Raw genomic sequence first — 24928 nt, forward strand, 5'->3', positions numbered from 1 at the left:
GGCGCTTCAACTCCAGTTGCATCTCGTAGTCATAACAGCTCACCAGCTGCGTTGCCGCAGCCACCCATTGTACGCAATAACTCCTCCCCGGCAGAGTCTGCCGCACTCTCCAAGGAGAAAGCACCTGAAAAGGATTCGCACTCCAGATAGTTTAGGGCAATCACTCGTATGTCTTTCCTGTGTCCAACCATTTTTAGAAAATGTATACATCTGTCAAGTTGAAATTGCATATTTTAGCCCAAGGTGTTTTTTTAGATTTTTAAGTGAGTCAAAAAAAAAGTGAAAGCTGCCATGTTGCAAGTTTTAAATGGTGAATGAATATATCAAAGATGCAGTGTTTCTAAATGTTGAAAGATGCGGTGTTTCTAGGTTATGTTACACCTGGTTTTGTTAACCAGTCTGTTGGTTTCACAAAACCACAAAGACATGAAGTCTTGGTACCCACTGACAACTTGAGATATATTTTATTACAGAGTAAGATACATCTTATCAATTCAATGTCTTATTTTGGTTGAACTTCTTGCAAAACAAAAAGACACAGCTCAGAGACCCACTCAAGGTGAAGTTTTCTGTGCCAAGTTGATGCTGATCGTAGAATAGGGTTTGTCCTTCTTGGTCGTCAATACATATGCACTATATCATTTTTCACCCTGATGTGGCAGTGCGTATTTCATTGGGCGCAGCTTCAAATAGCTAGCGTTGGTTTAAAGTGCTGTCATACGCACAAATGCGCTTTAAGGACGCCTGCATATAATGGAACAGCGAAACCACTGCCTCAACGTGTTGCTGTCATTGCCATATCAGGATGAAAAATGGTATAATTTGTGTAAGCACTATGCCAGGTAGAATCAAGAAGCTAAAATCTATCATTCACTGAATTTATGTTAGTAGCAATGAAAACCAAAGAAGATTTGCTATTCAGTGCAACATGGGTGGATAGTGGTGAAATGTACCTCAGTGAAGAGAGCATATCCAGATCTTGCAAAATTTCTTGACTATACACCAGTCTTTTAAAAAGCCTTCTGGCGCATTGCTGTAAATGGCAAAATGCAAACACACTTTTTGTGGGTGTGTTTGCCAGGAGAACCTTGTTTTGGTAGCAAGATGACGAATCCATGCAAAGCGTCAATAGACTTCAACATTATATCGCAGTGTTAATTTAGTGTTGAAGCTTGTTGTCAAATTTTGCAATATATGGGTGATAAAGTATTTTACTTTCAACAAGTCAGTGATGTTTCGTTGCGTTTGGCTTCAAATTGCGAGGATTTATTCAAAGCACTGGTGTAGACACACATTTGAAGATGATGATGCATAGATTTGCGAGCAAAATGGCTGTCTCAACGTGTTGACATCATTGACTCCTTGAGAGTAAAAATACTGTAACAAAGATTGATCTCAAGTTAAAGCAAATATTTTTTAATCATGTGAATAGTGACAACTCAAAGACAAGATGGAAACTGTTCAGTGGATGGGTATTGGGCTATTCCAGTTAAAATCTATACACCTCTATGGAAGATATATATGACCTTAAACTCCCACATAGGGAGTAACCCCATTTGAAATTCACATTCCATAGGGGTGTATGGAATTCAGCTGGAATTGCCCATTTTCAGACAACATGTTTGTAGTGTAATACAGGATGTATCAAAATATTTGGTACCCATAATTTTGATGTTTTTTGAACAGCCTGCATCTTCCAAATCTAACATTGGATACTCTTGAAATGTGGAGAATATATAGTTTATGACTAGATGTACAACTTATCTACAAATTATGTGGATCAAGTGTTGAATTGTTATGTGTCAGACTCATCTGTTATCAATGGAAACTGATGGGTACCAATCATTTTGATACAGCTTGTAAGATATCTTTTAGCATCATATCAAAATGAATTTTAGTTTCTTTTTATAAGATTGCATATCAAAGTGCTTCTTGGAAATTGGATGGGCAAGAAAAGCATAGGACATATGAATCACACATATGGCTTAATAATCATATCATAGGTGTATGCTGTGAACAGAAATACATTTTTGTGAAGATGGTGATCTTTTTCTTCCAACCAAGGCTGTAACCCTAACTTGCTGGATACCAGCCATTCGGGCCAGCAATACAAAAGTTACTCACCCAACTTCAAAATTGATAGGTTTCACATTTGTATTACTGACTCTCATCATGTAAAATTGTTACCTGCTAAATCGTGGGTATTTTGAAATTTTACCTGCAAGAGCAAACTTAATGACTGCTCTTTGAGGCTGAGATGAGTGTGTTCAGTTGGGCTAATTTATGCCAGGCATTTGACATAATTGGAGGTACACTATATTCCTGTCTGTGTGCCAAGACTCGGAATATCACAAGGTATAGACTTCCGTAGTCTCATAATCTCATTAGAATTGTGCTAAATTGGGCTGATTTATTGTGCTGAAATGACACCTTTGTGAAGTATTATTAAAGTGCCAAAAATTAACTGTACAAATTGAAAGATGTCAAATTCAGAGTAAACATCCCATTTAGGAGCAGTTTTAAACTCACCTAGTGATGTGACTGGTTTGATGGTACTAGAGTCTAACTTAAAGATGAAGTACCGTTAGAGCAGTTCCTCTGGGGTGAACCAAACCTGCCTGGTTATCAAATTAGTCAATGATAAAGTTATCAGGTGCTAATTGATATTTAATGTTATTGCATCAAATAGCACCTGTCAAATTCAGAGATAACATTGTCACTGATTAATTTAATAACCAGGCAGGTTTGGTTCACCCCAGAAGAACTGCTCTAGTGGGCTTCCTCTTTAAGTGTTGACACTTGGAGTCAATCAATCCCCCCCATCATACCCATTATCTGCCAATCTCATTCACCAAAAATCACCATGACTACCAGCATGACATTTTTAACTTTTAAATTTTTGACTTCCTTAAAAATGATGCTTATTTTATTTTTTATTTTACTTAGGCCTAAATCGTCTAATTCCTATGATATTTATATCTGTTGCCAGTGTGCTACACTGACTCCACTTATTGTTATTGAATCATGTATCAGTATGGTTCATTACATTTCCAAACGTGACATGGAATCATGTATCTCTTAAACAAGGTGTCATTTCAATTAGTATTTTGTGCTGCTATTTTTTCCTTATTTTTAAAAAATGGCGCAACTTTGTAATTGAATTCAATGTGTGTATATTGTAAGAATGAAATTGTATTTATATTATTTGTTTTAATACCACTATTTCCCAAAATGTGTTTGAAACAAGCACAGATTCTGAACTGAAAATAATGTTTTTTTGTGTAAAAATTTTAAATATTCGAATATTTCCTATTTTTTGTGTCATATATATATATTTGTGAGAGGTTTAAAACCTCATTTGTGCAACTAAAAAATGGAAGTGATCTTTTTCCAATCTTCCTATGAATTTATTGGATGAAATGTGTACAAAGTACTATAAGAAACAATGGGTGTTTGATGCATCATGGTTGTCGGACTTAAGTTGTTTTACTTGCACTTGTCTTCAGTGATGGTTGTCGGCCATCTTGGCATAACTGTCGGCCATCTTAGCATAATTGCCGCAAATTTTGGCTTAAATAAATTCAACATAAATAACTCAATGAAGTTACTACTAATGTGGCTGGCTGCCCCTCTCTCAAGTGAAGATGCAGTGTCAGTGAATGAATTACAAAGCAGTTGCTACATATTTACTTGAGAAAGGTGCAGTTTGAATTGAAATACAGTACAAGTTACTAACATATAATCAAAGATGTAATTGAAAAGAGTAGTTTGCGTCTGACGTCACTGTCAATCAAACTCTCCACGACCTTGATTGGATAGTAGTGCATAAAAGAAAGGTTGAGTCATCTGCTGTCGATCGGAGAAAAGGAATTGCAGAAAATTGCGAAATATTGCTGTACTTTTTAGAAGGCAAAAGGTAACTTTTCTAGGCATTGTTGATGTGGTGCCTTAGGAAAGAATCTGAATTTGAGACGGTTTGTATAGTTGAAGGTGCAAAATTAATCATAAGGCATGCCGTTTTTACCGCTGTGTTCAGAAACTCGATCCTCACGACACTTGTAAACAAACCATGTCTGAGTTTGATTGATAGATGACGTCAGACGCAAACTAGTCTATTTAATTCTGTCTTTGATTATAGCAGATGTTGTGTTTTATTTTGGGTAGACACTTTTAATTGGTTCGCTTGCAAAGTAAAGTGCAGTATCCACAAGTAACTAATAATAGGTAGGGTCATTCCATTTAAAATCCACACTCCCCCTGTGGAAGATTTTGGAAATATCTGGCACAGGGGGAGTATGAATTTCAAATGGAATGAGCACATTAGGCAGCTCCATTTGAATGTCAAAAACCCTCTGAGACAGATTCAACCTGCATCTTCCATGGAGGGAGAGCGAGTTTCAAATGGAGCTGCTAATATGTTAATTCCATTTGCAATTTATACTCCCTCTGTGAAAGATAAAGAGTGTGGACATGCAATGTATTTATTTGTCATGTCAAGTTGACACAAAATAACCGCATCGAGTGTTTGGTAGTGATGAGACGGCTATTGCTTCCCAACTGACAACATCTTGTAATTTCTCTACGAAGACAAGTAATCATGGTAATTGATGGAAAAAACAAAGTATTATATCTATTATATTACAGGCTTTCTGAAATATTTTTTTTTTATATAATTTTGTTTGTATTGTTTTTTTTTTTTTAGGTGTTTAAAACACACATAGCAAACAGACAGTTGTTTTTGTACATTTCTGTCATGGTGTGTTTTGGACATTCCTTTCAGATATGATGTGCTGTTAATGTGAGCATACACAAAATTATGGCAAAGGTTGATCATTATTCCATTTTAGAGGGGGTGGGATGGGTTGAAAATTATGCCATATGCCATATTCTGGGGTGGCAGGTTGAAATATGATTCATTCAACTGAGCTAACTCAATTGTTAGTTTACAACAATCTATTCTCTCAAATATTTCTATTTTGAATGTTTGGGGCACAAAAATGTTAAGTGCATGGACTGCTCGGTACACAAAAGGGTTGACTGCCAAGGCTAAGGAAAGGCAGTTACCCGTTTTGTGCTCCAGACGCCCAATGCAGTTAGCCTGTTTGTTCTGCAAGCAGTCATATAATTGTATTTTTCTCATACTGGTGAACTGCAGATAATTATAAACCATCTCTTTGTTTTATGCAGACTATAGAGGGTAATGATATAAAATCAAGTTTGTAGTGCCTATCTGTTTTTTGTGTGAGGCAATTTCACATGTATGATTGCTATTGCTGCCGACCCCAGAGGTTTAGCACCAGTCCAGTACCTGTGTTTGTACATGGACTGTACCTGTTATTCTGATATGTGTACCCACTTAAGTACTCTACAGTTGCTGGGTGCAAACAGCAATAGGAATTTGGTAGTGTAGGGATGGTTTATAGTAATCTGGCATTGGTCATCACTGATAATAAACCATGGTTAACTGGGTTTAACTATGGTTAACTGATGTTAAGTCATGGTTTGTAGTAACCTGGTATTGGTCATGTGGAAATTACAACAATATCCCCATCACTTGAGTGATGTTAAATCATATTTAACTGATCTTAAACCATGGCTAAAATATGTTAGAAGTTTTGTTAACAATGGTTATTCCATGTTAAACCATTTTTTTATCTTAAAGTTTAGTTAACAATTTTGTTAAACCATGGTTAAGGTGGTACTACACCCCTTGATAAATTTGTGACTATTTTTGCATTTTTCTCAAAAACTAATAAAACACTGGTAACAAAAGTTATGTATTATTATAGGGACAAGGAATCCAGTTACTACACTGGAATTTCAGTGACTCAAGACAAGTAGTTATTGATTTATTGATCAAATATTGGTTTTCCCTCATTTTTGACTGTAACTCCACAACTGTTATCTGTGCTGAAATGGAATTTTCAGTGCAGTAGTTGTAGTCCTTGCCCTATAATATACATATCTTACTTGTCACCAATGCGCTATAATTTTTGAGAAAATGCAAAAATAGGCACAAATTGGCCAGGGTGTAGTACCACCTTAACTGATGCTAAACCATGGCTAACTGATGCTAAAACATGGTTAATTGGTTTAGCTATGGTTAGCTGATATTAAACTCATGGTTAAAAGATGTTGAAATCATAACTGAATCACTCCTCACAATCATTCACTGCCTGCATTAAAAATAAGGGATACTTCAGATGTCTTTTTTAATGTAAATCTTAACCCTCACGGCTCATTTCAAACAGTAAATAAACGGAACCTTTTTTTTTATCTTGTCCAGTCACCCAGGATGAGATTACACACTATAAACCTGGGGCATATTTCCTACTCAGAATGTTTGTGCCTTTTTCAGTTTAGATATCTTTCCTCTTCCTATACTTCCCACCCATAATGACCTCATTGACATCACTTGGTTTAGGCCGTATGAATCAAGGCTGACTTACTGAAATTTTACATGTCATCTACAGTTAACCATTGTTTATATTAAATTAGATCTTTTAATTACATTTATCAATATTTGTTGAGAACTGAAAAGTTGACAGCAAATATCGTACTACATTTTGGGATAAAAAAAAGGCAATTTTTGGAATTCTAAGCTTAGTTTTGCACAGCATGCTTTTATGTGTATGTTTCTGCAAAGCAGTTGCTTAGTTATTATTGTAGCACATGTTCGTTCATTTAGCTGAAATGCACAAAACCATTTAATTTCAATGATAATATAATGGGGAAAGTATCTTAAACCAAGGTTAAACTATAGTTTTAATTTTTGTCAACTGCTGTTTAACCATTGTTAACTGGTGTTAAACCAGGTTAATTGATGTTAAAACCATGTTTAACTGGTGTTAAAACATGGTTAACTGATGGCAAATCATGATTAACGTATCTTAAATTATTTTTAACAGATGTTAAACCATGGTTAACTGGCGTTAAGCCCTTAAGACATGGTTAACTGATGTTCAATAAACCATGGTCAACCGACTTGAAGCCCTTAAGACATGGTTAACTGATGTTAAACCATGGTCAACCGATGTTTGCTGCATGCAAATATAACGCAAAACCTTTTGGTCATAAAATACTGATTATACATCAGGTTTATACAAACCTGTGTGACACTTTTCTAGAATGTAGAAAAAAGTAACACTTTTTGTTTATTTTACTTTTTTATCCAAAAAAAGCACATCATCTTGATTGAAATATAATGCTTTGTTCAAAAAAAGTGAGACACCTGTCACCGTGGTGACTAAATATTGTGGATGTACAATCATATTTTGTTGTTTGTTGTATATGAATATATTACAATTATGAGAAAGATATCGATGAGATGAATTTAAGATGTAGCAAATTTTCGAAGATAAGATGTTAATATAATGATGGATGTTTATGTGTCAGGAAGGTGCATCGCAGGTCAAAATTGATCGTTAATCTTACAACTTAGCCGATCTATTTATTAGTCATATCAGGAGCAATTAAATTAAGTTTAGCTTCTAATGAAAGACATGTTTTATTGTATATAAAGGAAATATTTTTATCGTCTTTTAAAAAAATAGGGGGGGTGCATAATTTTGAAAAATATGAATATGAAATACAGGTATTTTAATTTGATTGGATAATGTGAAAGGTTAAAGGTCAATTTTGGTGTGCAATGATTTGTGTTCAACTCAATGGTAGTACAGTCATGGAGTACTGGTCTTTGGTACTGCAATCAGAAATAAATTATAAATAACACAAAGTTTTATTGTCTCTTGTGTGTTTATGTAAAATTTGTAAGTGAGAAAACAGATTAGGAAGTAGAAAAGTAGTGTTGATAATTCTGTTGAAGTGATAAAACAGTAGATTCAATGACTCACTTTCAGGTATTTCTGCTGTTAGTCCTTCACGCCAGCAGTAAAAAGCAGTTAATTTTACTGTACAGCATGAAACGATTCGAAAGGTTTCTTGTCTATAAGCCACTTAGACTATGCCATAGTCGATTTTTGGTCCCTTTTTATTCAATTTTAACTTTATTTTGTCTGATCTCGGCAATACTACATCAACCACTCCATCACCTACATTGCAGCCCTCGAATTAAGGATCTGAAGGGGCACGGCAACTTTTTTAGGGCAAATTGATAATTGCCTTGGATTTTCACTGAAAAGGCAAGGCAGCACGGCATTTTGTAATATTTCAAGAGGGCATCATGGCAACTGTTGAAAATTTGAGAAGGGCACCAAGGCAATTTCTCAGAAGTGAAGAAAACACACACAAACATAGATGATTTTATAATGAAGGGGCAGGACTGGGGCACCGACGGCAACTTCATTAGAGGGCACGGCAAGTGACTGCCTTGGGTAAAGGACATATTTTGAGGGCATTGCGGCAGTGGGGATGGGCACCCACGGCAAAATGCCATGGGTGCCATGGGTTAATTCGAGGGCTGCTACATTGTTATTTTCAATCTGGGTAATACTCTACCACGCCAAGATACGTGCACACGTTATAGCGTTCTCATATGTACACCGTTGATTTCCCCACATTCAAGCTATTTTAAGAGAGGGCTCTCTGTTAAATTTGAGTATCACTCTTGTCCACAAAACGCTCCCATTCCAGTGACTGTCCCCCACCAAAAAATATGGGTGAACTCAAATCTTACAGAAACATAAAGAGAGCCCTCTCTTAATAAGTTTCATAGTTTGAAAAATAACGGTGTATTTATACAGTGCCCTCTTTAATGGCTAGTTCATTGAGCATAGAAAAGGCAATGGTTGGAGCCCTCTTGATAATTGCAGTAATTGCACGGAGTATTTAAGGGATCTAAAATGAGCGTTTATTATTTCGACAGTACTTTTGTGGGACATGAGAGCACCTCAGACCTATCGAATTGCATTCTGAATACTGAAGCATGTCTTTCTGATATCAAATAATTTTCATTTTTTAAAATCACAATATAATACAAATTTTATGACAAATTATAAAAATTTGATATTTATCAAATTTTGATATATAACAGTCCTCGAAGTAAATTATATAAATCTAATGACATATTCTTAAAGTGTATGTAGCAGGAGGAAAAAGCCGACAGTCAATTGAAAATTTTGACCTTTCATATTGAAGATATGGATTTTTTTCCCAAAAAGACCTAATTTTTTTGGTGTTTTGGGGAAAAAATCCATATCTTCAATACGAAAGGTCAAAATTTTCAATTGATCGTCGGCTTTTCATCCCACCTACATACACTTTAAGTATAAATCATCAGATTTATAAAGTTTACTTCAAGTACTGTTAAATATCAAAATATCAATTTTAATGATTTGCCATAAAATGTGTATTAAATTGCGAATTTCAAAAATCAAAATTATTTGATATCAGAATGACATTCTTCGTATTCAGAATGCAATTCGATATGTCTGATGTGCTCTAATGTCCCACAATAAATACTGTCCAAACGTTCATACCCCAGCCCTTAATGAAAAAAATAAAGAGTCATGTAATTGCCGCTCCAACGGTTTTCTATGGAGAAACTGAGCAAAACTTAATAGACACATAATACAAAATATGTATTGTGCCCCTAACAAAATTTATGCATGTGGCTAAACTTCTTTACTTACTCAGCAACCTTTTGATCTGAAATGGATATATCTCCAAATGAAGAGCTTTCATTGTTGCAAAACCCCTTACATCCACTTCAGTAATTTTGAGGACACATCTAAAAAGCAGTTTTTGGCGGAATGCTCATCCTAGCCAAGTGTCCTGCCAAAAACAGCTTTTGTTGCAAACCCCCATATATCAGTACTTTTTTTGATGATTTTTTGATGTTTTCTCAATATCTCAAAACTGCAATATTTATTTTAGGCCCATAAGATTCGTTTTTAAAGCATTATGGAAAATGTCCACTTCAAAATTCATAACATAGTATATAAATAAGTGTCACTTTGGGCCTACAGTGACTACATTAGCGCACAGGGCAGCAATATGTTATTTCTCATTCTTCCATCTTAATTGTCAGTACTGTCAGATTAGCAAGAAAGGGACCCATGTTTAACAAAAATCAGAATAAATTGGTCCTTAAAAATGAAATTGAATACATGAATTCAAACCCACCCTGGGAAGTGATTTTGAGAAAAAAACCTGTGTATCATTTTAATTTCTTCAGGTGGATTTACCTGGTCAATATGGTAAGTTTTACGTGCAAAATGAGTGGGTTAAACTGTATTAGGTATGAGGATTAGCATTTCAGGGACTAAATTGGTCCTTAAAAATGAAATTGAATACATGAATTCAAAACCCACCCAAGTCCATGGAAGTGATTTTGAGAAAAAAAACCCTGTGTATCATTTTAATTTCTTCAGGTGGATTTACGTGCAAATGAGTGGGGTAAACTGTATTAGGTATGACGATTAGCATTTCAGGGACTTCGTGGGCTGAGACGAATATACCTATATTCGTCTCAGTTCGTGGGGGTCATTTTAAATGCTGGACTTGGGTGGTTTTTTGAATCATATACAAAGACAACAATGTTAGAATGAGATTACCACTAGTAAGATAATACAAAATAAAGCCCACAGGTATGTATAATGTTGATAAGCATTCTGCCATGTAATATAAACCACACACTTTCTTTTATTAAACCCATTTTTTTTTTTCAAAAGTCACTCTCTAGCAATGAATGTGTTACAAGTGAACTTTTATACATACTGGATTTCAATCAATGTGTTACAAGACTCAAATCATGGAATTGGGTGATTCTTTCATACATGCTATTTTTCACATGCTCAATAGACACAGAGAATGAATTTGAGTTGTTCTTTCATACATATGACAGGCGTATGTATAGCAACAATTTCCCATGCTTAACTCAATTTTGCCAAAGTATGGACTTGGGTGGGTTTTGTATTCATATATTCAATTGTCAGTACTGTCATATTAGTGAGAATACTGTCATATTAGCGAGAAAGGGACCTATGTTTAACAAAAATCAGAATAAATCGGTCCTTAAAAATGAAATTTTAACTCCCTGGTAGCATGGTTATGGTTAGATCAAGCTAAAGGATTAGTAGCATTGTGGGTATGTTTCATATTTTAAGTTTCAAAACGTAAAAGGGGCCAAGTTTAAAAATCTTTCCTGTGTGGCTTTTCACCCTTTTTTAAACTTGGTCCCATTTATGAAAGTTTCTTAAAACGTATTCAAAGTCAGCTATACTTGTTGGTTTTTTAGTTGGCAGTGTTTCCTGAACATGCTGAAAAGCATTTTGCAAAGTGAATGAATTAATGTTCATGTGTGATTGAAGTTTTTCCGTATATAATGTGTTTAAGAAGAAGGGGCAAAGACTCACTTTGTATTAAAGGTTGGCAGACAGTCGATTTACTAAGTCTATATAATTAATACTCTACTCTTAAGGGCTGGGGTAGGAACGTTTGGACAGTATTTATTTTGGGACATTCGAGCACATCAGACATATCGAATTGCATTCTGAATACGAAGAATGTCATTATGATATCAAATAATTTTGATTTTTTGAAATTCGCAATTTAATACACATTTTATGGAAAATCATTAAAATTGATATTTTTGATATTTAACAGTACTTGAAGTAAACTTTATAAATCTGATGATTTATACTTAAAGTGTATGTAGGTGGGATGAAAAGCCGACGATCAATTGAAAATTTTGACCTTTTTGTATTGAAGATATGGATTTTTTCCCAAAATACCAAAAAAATTAGGTCTTTTTGGGAAAAAATCCATATCTTCAATATGAAAGGTCAAAATTTTCAATTGACTGTCGGCTTTTCCTCCCTGCTACATACACTTTAAGAATATATCATTAGCTTTATATAATTTACTTCGCTGACTGTTATATATCAAAAATTTGAAAAATATCAAATTTTTATAATAATTGTCATAAAATTTGTATTATATTGTGATTTTCAAAAATGAAAATTATTTGATATCAGAAAGACATGCTTCGTATTCAGAATGCAATTCGATAGGTCTGAGGTGCTCTCATGTCCCACAAAAAATACTGTCGAAACGCAATAAATGCTCATTTCAGATCCCTTAAAGAACACTCAGTATAATAAAACATAAACCGCCCCGATAAACTGTCATATGTTTTTACATAGCCTACTGCATATTGCACCCCTTTCGAACATTGTGGAAATTGTTACATGTAAAATAACCTAACATTCATGTTGTGATCCGTTCTTCATATTCTTACGACTTTCATAAATGGAGAAAAAAGAGTGAAAAGCCACACAGGAAAGACTTTTTAAACTTGGGCCTCTTTTTCGTTTTGAAACGTTTTTGGGTGTTTTTTTTTTTTCAAACAAGTTACTTCCTGGAATCAAATAAATTTGTGCCCCCAATGGGGTCATTTGGGCGTCTTTTTGAGGGTTTACTGTTTGGCAGACAACAGATTCGACTTCAGCATACCCATTAACAAAAAAAAAAAGAAGCTGGTTGCCAACTTTTACGTTAGAAAAAGATTTTTCCAAAATAAAACCAGTCTAAAGTAGTGTTAAAATAAATGGGTTTAAAGTTGAATATTAGTCTCGGGTTTAAAAAGTATACGTTCTTTGAACATGATACGTCCAACAAATTTAGAGTGTCAGGCTATGTCGCAAAGTTTCAACTGCAGAACGATTATTTCGTAGCCGTGCAAAATAAACTAATGCAAGTGGATTTACATTGATGTAGGTTGCATCGGTCATGATGATCCGACACTAGGCTGTAATAAATTATCAAAACCCCAAATTATTTTGGGATCTAATCCTTGGCATCAATATTTATTTATTTATTTATTTCGAATCATAATCGCAAAATACTTTATAGATCCCATTCAATACACACCCACTTTTACATTGATTTTATCGTTTTTTAAATATCAATATTACAATAGAAGGGTACCAGGTTTATGTACCATGCTTTTTCTCAAATTCATTCAAACCTATTTGCTTTAGAACAACGGACCTGACCACTGACTCTCCGAGGAAAATTTGTTGCTGGTCTCCTACTATAATGCTAGCATTTTCTGTTGCTAAAACTGCAAAATAACTCCTGAAAATATATAGCTTCATAATACGACGGGTATGACGGTATTGCCTCGATTTACTGACATCGCCACCATTATAATAACTTTGCAATACCACTTATCTGGACCTGGCGACGCTTTGGCTTCTACCAGAGAAGAAGAGAATTACTGAAAAGAAAATTGATGCAAGTCTGGGGAAAGAGTCAATGTTTGGATATGGCCAGGGTTGGAGACGAGCTTACTCTCGGTAAGTGGTGTTTATTTCTTAACTTCTTTCGTTCATTCACTTTTCTTCGTTTCTTCTGCCATTTCTTATTTTGTTCTTATATTGCGTGCCTACAACCGAAAATTTTCGGTTTGGGCACAAAATTAACCAATTTAGGCATTTTCCAAGCTGTTTCAAACGTGCGGTGTCAAATTTGTTTAAGTTTAATTATTAGTCCTACTAAGGGAAGTAAGCTTGTTCACTATAAATGTTTGCCTTTTCTCCATGAAAAATTATTTTAGGAGCCCGAATAAGGTAAAATTCTAATTAATTTGCAAGACCAAAAATGAATTCAAATTTAAATATGCGAACCCCTGGCCATTATGACCGAAATTCATTTTGGTGAATACCATATTAGTACGAAAAGAGCAATTTTTCAATGAGTAATATTATTATTATTATAGGGAGTGGTTAATTTCCCATCCTAGACAGCTGTATATCCTGTGTTTCATAAATTAATGTAAAACTTATTACTTTCATTTATTTTATTTATTTGTTTCAATATTAAAGGAGTATTTCGTGATCCTAGCATCCTCTTTTTATGACATTTTTCAGTAGATATCCACGAAAAAAGCTTATTTCCAAAATTTCAGTTGATTCCGATTTTGCGTTTGCGAGTTATGCATGATTATGTGTATTACACTGCTCCATAGACAATGTGTTGTAATTTCGTTCTGGTGCACCAGAACGAAATTCAAATTTGGCGATATTTTTGCTAAACGAATTAATCTGCAAGAAATATTTGGAACATAAACATTATGTAGCCAGAGGTATGCAGTGGTGTAAAAATCTCAACTTTTTTTGGGAAAAGTGGGGGGATGAGGCTGTGGATCACCAAATGCCCCTTTAATAGAACACCCCCCCAATGATTGAGCTTGTTTTTAGCCAGGAATTTTGCAAGGAACTGAATGGTAAGAAATTTTCCAACTGTGGATATTTTTTGAACAAAAACTCACTTTAATGCAAAAAGTGGAGTATCCATCTAGTAAGAACAGTAAAGTATGAAAAATTGTTCCTTAGCTTTGTTGTCATACGCGCTGTAGAATAGCTGTAAGACTGTAAAAACGCCATTGTCTGGCCTATTCACATTCTCAATCTGTGTTTGCAGTCGCTGTTAAAGAGGAATAAATGTAATAAAGTTGGTATCATTGTGTGACGTGAAATTGTTAAAAGCTTGTTCAACAGATTTTTATTTTGATATTATACTCATTTGTTAATTGGTTTTAATGGTTAAAGTTTCTATACTATACCATTGATTTAGAAACACAGTATATAAATGTTATGATTTTTCAATCGAGTAAACACTCAGTATCTACAAGTTATTAGCACCTATTGTTATAAAGTAGTCATAAACTTACTCTGAGTTAACAAAATGAGATCTAATACACCTAATTAGGCCACTTGAGCAAACTTGTTGGAAAGTTGTAACTTATAATAAATACCTGCAAGGAATCTAAATTCTGATGATCCCATCGTGCAGTAGGAGATTTCGAGATATTTTGCCAAATGTAAACACCACCTGCAACTGAAGCCCTTAGAAGATCATCACCAACAGAAACTGCGCAACAAAGCGTCGCGCAAGCTAGTGATCTGTTGCAATGTAATCCGCACAAAATAGCATCGCACAACCCACTCATCTCCTTGCAATACAAACCGCGCTAAACAGCGTAAGACACATTAGGCAGTTTGCTTGTTAATTTTATTTTTAACTTTAGGCCTTCTTTGATATTTTTGCTCTGGAAAGTGCACTTTTTTGACGATTATTTTTAGGAATTGCTCGCGTACAGTAAAATCGTGCTTAATTGGATCAAGGGCTGTAGGCATTCTTGTATTGTTTGTGATATTTGTACAATGTGTGAAATAAAATACGTTTTAACAAATATTATGTGTGAATCTGTCTGCTTTTTTTACTCTTTCTGATGTTTTTAATAAATTTGTAATTAAATTAAAAGACAACAAAATATTGTTAATTTCACCGTAAATGATCGTTTTAAAATGGTATTCATTTACTTGCCCCTCTCCCCCTGAGAAAAATATCCTTCCGAAACGCCACCACTTTTCTGATTTTCGCGACACTATATACACGTAGTAAACGCGATACGATTCAATCGGATGATTTTAACGTCATGATAACATGCATATTCATGATCGATAAATGATATATTATTCATAAGTAGTGTTTATTTCCGCATTTTAAATAGAGATCAAGCACTAATTATGCATTCAGAACTGGTAAGACTGATTTACGTTGAAGTGTTCTGATTGGTCCGCAATGTTAATATGAATATTTATCTCGAAATGTCAATATGAATATTAAGTAGATATCATGAATACGTAATGAAGTTCGGTCGTCTTTCATCTTTGTCAGGTCGAAGTATAGTGATTGTGAAGAGTTCGATCGGGAAAAGTGGTGGCGCTATATTAATAATTAATCAAACCAGCAGGGACACGATACGATGATTCGATCTTTATTGAATATTTTTTTATGATATTTTCTGATTACTTGTAACAAACAGAAAGAGACAAAAATAAGATAAATGAACACATAATATTTTAAAGATGTATTTTATTTGACAAAACATTTTACAAACAATACAAGAATGCCTACAGCTCTTGATTGGATATACAAATCGTGTTTTTAAAATTGCTTGCATGTATGAATAGAGAGATGTAATTTGTTCGGATGATAGGTTATGTGATCATTTCATTTCACATCATTGGTTAATGATATCATGACGTTGGTATAATTTAGCGTCTCGTTGACAATAATGAAATATGCTCCAATTTTAATCCAACTGGGCTCAAATTGTTCCTTTGGCAAAAATGAATCAAAATGAGAAAAGTTGCATTGTTTTGGATGTGTTTTTTTTACAGAATAATAATAATAATATTTTTTGCGGAATAATATGAGACATTTATCAAAATCAGATACATTTTCAGTGGCCTAGCGACGGGGTGGGCAGGGGGGGAGCACGTGGCCTGCGTCACTTTAGAGGGGCACCGTATTGACAAATTCAGCATCGATTCTGCGCCCCCTTCAAGTGATGAAATTCAAATTTTCGCGCGCTTCGGGCGCATTTTAGCACAAATAGGCAAATAGACCAATTTAAGACCATTATTCAACTTCTTTATAATCCAAAATTAATTAGTGGTAGGCCCTATTTGTGCAAATTTTCAATTTTTGCCGCCCCCCCCCCCCCTGCGGAATCCAAATTTTGACATTTGACCATCGTAAAATGGTTCTTTTGAATCTTTATGACGAGAGAAATACATGGTTTGGTTTTTTTAAAGCAAGATTTGACCAAATTTGAAACTTCACCCCCTGCATAAGCGGACATTTTGGATTTATGCAAATTAGGCTGGGACTTTTGATTTGTTTTTGTGTACGCTTTTGCGAGATGGACGCATGCGAAATGGATTCTGTTGCAATTAGTGGTGAGTGATTTTTTATTTTGACTGGCCTATCACCGTTGCTTTTAATCATTGAACCCAGGTATTCAAATTGCTTCACCCATACATCACTAACTCGTAATGTTTTCGCTCTCTGTCTACAACTACAAATTATTTTGTCTTCTTTGTTTTCAGGAGAAGGCTTTTATCTTCACTGGGCTCTTTGGTGCGCTTCAAAAGACCAATCAACTCTACTCTGCTGCTACATATACGAGTGGTATCATCAGCGTACCTCAGGTTAGTAATCCTTGTACCGCCATACTTCACTCCACCTTCAAAACCCTCCAAAGCTGTTCACATGATGTCTTCGGAGTAGATGTTAACTTAAAGGGGCATTTCGTGATCCACAGCCTCATCCCCCCACTTTCCCCAAAAAAGTTGAGATTTTTACACCACTGGATACCTCTGGCTACATAATGTTTATGTACCAAATATTTCTTGCAGATTAATTCGTTTAGCAAAAATATCGCCAAATTTGAATTTCGTTCTGGTGCACCAGAACGAAATTACAACACATTGTCTATGGAGCAGTGTAATACACATAATCATGCATAACTCGCAAACGCAAAATCGGAATCAACTGAAATTTTGGAAATAAGCTTTTTTCGTGGATATCTACTGAAAAATGTCATAAAAAGAGGATGCTAGGATCACGAAATCCTCCTTTAACAGTGGCGTAGATTTCTTTTTGATATTGGGGGATGGGGTTGGAAAAGATGTCTTGAAGTTTTGTGAATCCCGCACCTTTTGGGCGACAGAACAAGTTTATGGTATAAATGCGAGTGAAGCGCGCAAAAAATTTGCCATAATTGCAGCTAAACTGGTGAAATATGGTGCAAAAGTTGAATAGATTCAAAGCGTGCAAAAATTGGCACTATTGGGGCTAAAATTGGCCAAATATGAGGTTAATTTGGTCAGAAACCCACATACAGGCGTCAACACTGGGGATGATTACAAGTATGGACCACTCCCTGACAAAATATTGGGGGGGGTATTCACCCATCCTTAAATAGGTTTGGTGGTAGTATGCATCCCTGCCGTAAGCCTCTTCCGAACAATATTTAAATGTATAGTTTGACCCACCATAAGCCAAGTTATTTAAGCCAAAGGTTAAATTTGAAGAGCAACGGGGGCTAAAAGAGATGATCCTATTTTGATGACAATGGTCTCAAATTGTTGGTACAGATATCTCAATCTAACATAGTTTTGTCTAACAGTATGCTTCGACTGTATTTATAAATACGTTTTTATAAATACTCACATAACCACTTCCGCCATGCCATAACAGCTTGTAGACAGTAAGTCTTGAAGTGACCTTCTACATAGCAGGTGGTCTTCCTATATATTTGAATGCAAAGGCGAAACAACTTGAGACTACTGTGCAGCGAAACTGTCAATTTAGTTCAACTTTGTGATTATATTGTAAACGTTTCTGTTGTTGAATATTTTTTCCGTCGTCAAGTACTTACAAAATGTTTATAATAACATAATTACAAATTCGGAATCTCCTCATGTGTAACCATTTTGTTACTTAAATTTGATGATATTTATCTACAGAATTCCTATCCTTTTCTGTATAGTGGTCAATGCATGAGGATTTGGTCACTCTTGCTGGTCTTGGTATGTCGTATCGTGCCCATGGGTCACGTGCGTATTTATACAAACGTATTTATAAATATAGTCGAAGCATTATACTGTCTAATAAAGATATTTATAACCAATTGTAATTACTCGTTACCTAGGTAACCATTCAGGGAAGTACCAGTAGGTCAACATCAGTAGGACTCAATTGGCAATGACCTATTTTGATGTGCTACCTTGGCAACAAGTCATTCTAGGTGGTTCAAACTATTCTTTATTGAGTTGTTGTACTTAAAAACATTTGAGACCATTTTCATCAAAATTGGAGCATTTGTTTTTCTATTTTAACACATGTGGACGTTTTCTATTTAACCTTCAACCTTTTTGCTCATAACTCCACAGCGTAGATAATGTGAAACCATATATTTTCTGAATCCTTATGAGAGAGGGATAATTTGCCATAGGTTTGAACAAAATTAGACAAGTACTTAATTTTGACCCCTGTATAAACCTTGGATATCTCGAATTGCCTAGGAGTGACAATTTTGCACCCCTTGGAATCTGATTTTGTAACACCCGTAGAACAAACAATAATTCACAAACAAAAATACGAGGCTTTAACTGCCAAAACGAACCTACATTGGTCTGCCACCGGACTAATTGTAAGAAACTATTTTGACAACATTTCTTTCTAATTTGATATTGCTTTGTAAATATGAATTGTGTGTAAGTCTAGTGTAAAATGGAGTTTTTAAAATGTCCATTTTTATTTTATTTTTATTTGTGTGTTTATAGGATGTCATGGGATTGGCTACCTCCAATCATCATCTTTTCCTATTTAAATTTTCCTGAACTGTTCAACAGTGTATTAGTTTGCATCTATTGGAGAGATTTCTTAATTGATTTTGATAACCCTGAAAAGAGATATTTGGAGATGACGTACGCCAGTAGTATTCGGGGAGATTGTGGGCATTTTTGAACAGCGCTCCCACTTGAAGGTGCTATCATGGAAGTGACCTATGTGGTATAGTACGTAAAACAATGCCCAATATGAATAGTTAAGTTTCAGGAGAAGGCTTTTATCTTCACTGGGTGATTGTATGGACCATCTTCCCTGACAAAATATTGGTGGGGGTATCCACCCATTCTCCCCCCGGATCTACGCCTGTGGGTGTTAAATAGGTTTGGTGGTAGTATGCATCCCTGCCGTAAGCCTCTTCCGATCTTGAACCAATCTGTGTCCCCACTACTTGTTCTGACTGCCGATTCTTGGTCTTCATAAGCAGCTGATCAGGTCCACAAGATGCAATGGGAAACCAATCTTCGTCATACTTTCCCACATCTGAGGATGGCTAACACAGTCAAAAGCTTTACTGTAATCTATGAAGCACTTGTAAAGAGTCTATGCTCTTTGCATTTCTTTTAGTGTTTTTTTTAATTTCCTTTTTAACCTTCAACCTTTTTGCTCATAACTCCACAGCGTAGATATGTGAAACCATATATTTTCTGAATCCTTATGACGAGAGGTTTGAACAAAATTAGTTTTTAATTTTGACCCCTGTATAAACTTTGACCTTGGATATCTCGAATTGCTTAGGAGTGACAATTTTGCACCCCTCGGAATCTGATTTTGTACCACCCGTAGAACAAACAATAATCCGAGTGGCGTAGCTAGGGGTGGGCAGGGTGAGCGACTCGCCCACCCTGGAAAAATATGGGGGGAAATTTTGGAGGGAGAAGGGAAAAAAGGGAAAGGAAAGGGGAAAGAAAAAAGGAAGGAAAAAAGAAAGAAGGGGAAAGGAAAGAAGAGAAAAGGAAGAGGGAATGGGGAAGCATAGGGTCAAGAGGGAAGGAAAAGCAACTAGGAAACGCGAATAAGTAAAAAAGAGGGAAATGAAGAAAACCAAAGGGAAGCCTAAGAGGGATGGGGAAGGAATAGTGAAATGGGAACGAAAGAGGGAAAAAGAGGTAAAGAAAATATCTGGAATGTTTATTGTGGGGAAGCAATTCATGCACAGGGGGAAGGGGTGTAAGAAAGGGGAACAAATTGAAGAATATGAAGAAGGACGGGATATTATTTGAGGTGATTTGAGGGGAAGTAATTTAAGTGAGTGTAGGCCTAAATGGAAGGGGGAAGGAATGAGAGAAATGGGAAGAAATTTGAATACAATGAAGAAGAAAACTAAGGGAAACTTAAGGAAAAGAAGGGGAAGTAATTTAGGGGGAAGTAATTTAAAGGAAGGGGAAGGAATGAGAGAAAGGGGAAGAAATTGAAGAATGTAAAGAAGAAGGGGAGAGAACGAATGGGAGAAGGGGGAAATAATTTAAATAATGTTAAATCAACTCAAGAATATCAGTATTGTTTTTATTGTGTTGTTCTTACATTGTAAATGCATTTTTGTTTTAAATTCTAAAATCAAAACTTTACATGGTAAAATGTTCACATAAACATGTTACAAATGTATGCAAGGAGGCTTCTCCTCGTGGAATAAAAATGACCAAACCCCATGAGCTTCCGGGGGCTTCGCCCCCTGGACCCCCACCAGAGGCCCTTAGGCGGATGGTGGAACGCTCCCTACCCTCGCTTCGCTTCCTTTGTCATGTTTGTTAATCAACTTCGGGGGAAATTTGTGGAGACTTGCCCACCCTGGCAGAGAGGGCTGGCTACGCCCCTGAATAATCCACAAACTAAAACACTTAACTGGCAAATCCTACCTACATTGGTCTGCCACCGGACTAATTGTAAGAAACTACATGTAGTTTGACAACATTACTTTCTAAAGTCTAGTGTAAATTGGAGTTTTTAAAATGAATTAATAGTGATGTCTTGTTTATTTTTTTTAATTTCTTTTATTTGTGTGTTTATAGGATGATGGGATGTCATGGGGTTGGCCACCTCCAATAATTATCTTTCCTATTTAAATTTTTTTCAAATAAATTAGGTCTATTACGTTACAACAACACAATTTCGTAACACATTAATCTTTTATATGGCTCTCACAATTTGCCGACAATCACACATACCACCTTTGACTACATTTGCCGACAGTCACATGGTTTTGCCGACAGCAGTCAAATTTAGCCGACTAAATTGTGTATTGGGGAGTGTCCCCCCCATACCCCCCCCCCTAGCGACGGCCCTGCACAGAAGCAGCATCTTTGCATGGACCCAGAATCAGATTCGCTAGCACTTGTTCTATTTTAAATTGCAACAAAACATGTGGACAAGTTTGATCGGATGTTAATGTTCATCGAGGCAGTGAAGAATCTGTTCTTGGACACATTAACTTAAGGTATTGGAAAGTTACTGGCGTCACACCAAATGGAAGTATGGAAAGTATGATACTAATATATATATTTGAATAAAATATTTGTAATTCCTATTTGGACTGCAGAAGTCATACTGGACCTTTTTTTGTCCAAATACAACGTTTAAACGTTACTAATATGTATACTTTCGAATTGGGTGTTTTTATGTTTAAGTGAACGAGCTACCTTCCTCATAAATATTACTTTAAGAAACGGTCTGATATCCACAACTATTCGACAAGACTAGATTTTATCCTTTTCGCTGATGACACAATTATTCTGTACTCGCATCCCAACATTGAAAAGCAAATCAATCTTGTAAACGAAGAACTAAAAGAAGTTAACAATTGAGTGGCCCAGTATAAAAACGGCGTATGGCACAATTTTCGTCATTGGGAGAAATCGGCACTGTAAATGTACGAATGTTCAATAAAATACATAAGAAATTTGATGCTTAAAAGATTAAATTGACAACATTCCCGAGTTACATTCATGATGTGATATGTTTGTATGGATGACCTTTGGTGACCTTTGACATTTTTCAATAGCGCCCTCTATTTTTCAAAAATGTGCCATACGCCGTTTTTATACTGGGCCACTCAATTGGTTCAAAGCTAACACATCAGTTAATGTAAGCAAAATGAACTATACGATTCTTGGAACACAGCCTATGGTATCAAATATTGATCAATCTGATACGAATGAAATTGAAACTTTATACAATACCTGTTTGGAGAGAGTTAAACATTTCAAATTCCTATGCTAATTGACGAGTGCCTTACTGGAAAAAATCATATTAATTATGTGTCCAAAACAATTGCTAGAAATATTGGTGTGATGAATAAACTTAAACACTTTATCCCTATAACCGTGTATTATCTTTACTGTACCCTTATTTTGCCGTATTTGAACTATGGTATTCTTATGGGGAAATACTTGTAAATCCTATTTGGCAGAACTTGTCAAGCTTCAAAAGTAGGCAATAAGGACAATTTCTAATAGTCACTACAGAAGTCATTCTGGACCCATTTTTGCCAAATATAATTATACAATATTTTAACCGTCACTGATATGTATACTTTCGAATTAGGTGTTTTCATGTATAGATAATCCGTGAACGACTGGGCTACCTTCCTCATAAATATTACTTTAAGAAATGGTCTGATATCCACAACTATTCGACAAGACACTGCAACAACTACAATCTAACCAAAAAATAAGAAAACATTATCGGATCATTCTGTTCGTGCTGGTACCCATGGAGCTATTAAAGATGGAGAGGCAATAGATTATGTAACGCATTGTAAACTTGTGCCGATTTGAAATCTGACAAGCTATTCATCGAAAGGTACCTTTTGTTTGGGACAAAGGGCTTCCGCCATTAAATCGGTAAGCTGACCCGACAGAGTATTAACGCTTTACCTAGCAGACTACTGTCAATAAGTGATCAAACGAAAGTCGTGTGAAAGCGCCTACTATAACGAAAAGTACCTTTTGTTGCCATACCACTCAAGGGTGTGATTGAGTAGCCGTAAGCACAAAAGGCACACATTAGCTGCTAATGTACAGTTCGTTGTCACCCTACTGAATTTAGGTGCTTCATTTAAATAAATTTAATGCGCTTGCTGAATGATTACACACCAAGGCTGCCATGTCTGCATGTCTATGGTACTGTATACTGGTAATAGTTACGTATACATGTAACATATAATAAGTATACCGGTATAGGCCTATATAAAAGTTGTTTCACAAATTGACATTTTATTTTATTTTAAGAAGGAGAATGTCATAAACAGTGGCGTACTGAAGGGGGGGCAGCTCTTCTGTGAGAGGTCTTGGGAGGGGATGAGGGAGGAGAGGTGGAGGAGGGGATATGAAGAATGAGAGGGGGATTGGAGGAAGAGAGAAAGAGGAAGAAATGAAGAGAAATAAATAAATAGATGTAAATAAATAGAAAGGTAAGGAAAATGATAGGAATGAGAGGGGACAAAAAGTAAGAGGGAATGGAGAAGGGAAGGGTGATAAGAAGAGGGAGTGATACTTTAGCAAGGAAAGAATAAGTACAGAGAAAGGAAAAGAAAGGAATGGCAAATAAATTTAGGCCTTATAATAATTATTATAGAAACTAAACACAGCCCCCCTCCCACATAGGCCTAACACTAACAGCACTATAGGCAGCCATTCGATGATGTCGATGCCTTTATGCGTTACGTATTTAAAACGCCCAGTCAGATGTATTTTACACCTGCCAAGCACAAGTCACCCAATTTCGAAAATTGGACGTTGAATGTACACTCTCATGAATATTGATTGGCAACATTTTCCAATAAGTCAGCGCTCAAATCGGACACAATAGAACAATAGACCATTCAGTGCGTTGAGTGTACCTATCATTGGAATACTCTAGAAAATCAACTTAAGGTGGTACTACACCCCTGGCCAATTTTTTGCCTATTTTTGCATTTTTCTCAAAAATTATAGCGCATTGGTGACAAGTAAGATATGTATATTATAAGGGCAAGGACTACAATTACTGCACTGGAAAAATTTATTTCAGCACAGACAACAGTTGTGGAGTTACAGTCAAAAATGAGGGAAACCAATATTTGATCAATAAATCAATAACTATTTGTCTTGAGTCACTGAAATTACAGTGCAGTAACTGGATTCCTTGCCCCTATAATATACATAACTTTGGCTACCTGTGTGTTATTAGTTTTTGAGAAAAATGCAAAAATAGTCACAAATTTATCAAGGGGTGTAGTACCACCTTAATCAATCTAGATCAGTTAAACATTTCCGTAATCAATTCAAGCAAAAGCTTATCACGTTTTATTTTTTTTTCTTTTGAGCACGAAACTTTAAACTATGGTTTATAAATTACTTTGAGCACCGTCCTTGTCTTGTTCCGTAGTTGTTTTATCTGGCTTTGTTTTAATTTGTTTCCTATAGGAGGAAGGTTGTTACAGGCCTCTTTGGCCTTCCAACTTTCCCCTCCATAACATGTCTTGTTAATTGTTGTATATAATTAAGTTGTATTACTGATTTTGATGTATTTAATATTTTCTGATTTTAATGTGTGTAATTATGTATATATTTGTTAAGGAACACTGAAAGCCAAAATGGAGTCTATGTGACTCTAAAAGTAGAGTCCAGCCACTCTGCGACTCTGTGTCTAAAATGACTCCATATTGGGAGTCATTTGACTCCCTTGAAGCGTCATAAATTTCTTGACTCCGCTGAATAGTCACTGTTGATAACTCTACACAGGAGTCATTTGACTCCCAATATATAGTCATTTTAGACATAGA

At 35.6% G+C, this 24928-nt stretch overlaps 1 protein-coding gene across 1 annotated transcript in view; it reads left to right on the forward strand.

The window, feature by feature from the left end:
- LOC140136185 (autism susceptibility gene 2 protein homolog) overlaps nt 1-5257 on the forward strand; it is a 294982-nt gene extending 289725 nt beyond the window's left edge. The window contains 1 exon segment of the mRNA XM_072157894.1: nt 1-5257. Within this exon segment, the coding sequence (XP_072013995.1) occupies nt 1-150 (150 nt within the window). The 3' untranslated portion in view covers nt 151-5257.
- Nucleotides 5258-24928: the final 19671 nt, after the last annotated feature.

Source organism: Amphiura filiformis, chromosome 16 (genome assembly GCF_039555335.1).
Source record: "Amphiura filiformis chromosome 16, Afil_fr2py, whole genome shotgun sequence".
NCBI lineage: Eukaryota > Metazoa > Echinodermata > Ophiuroidea > Amphilepidida > Amphiuridae > Amphiura > Amphiura filiformis.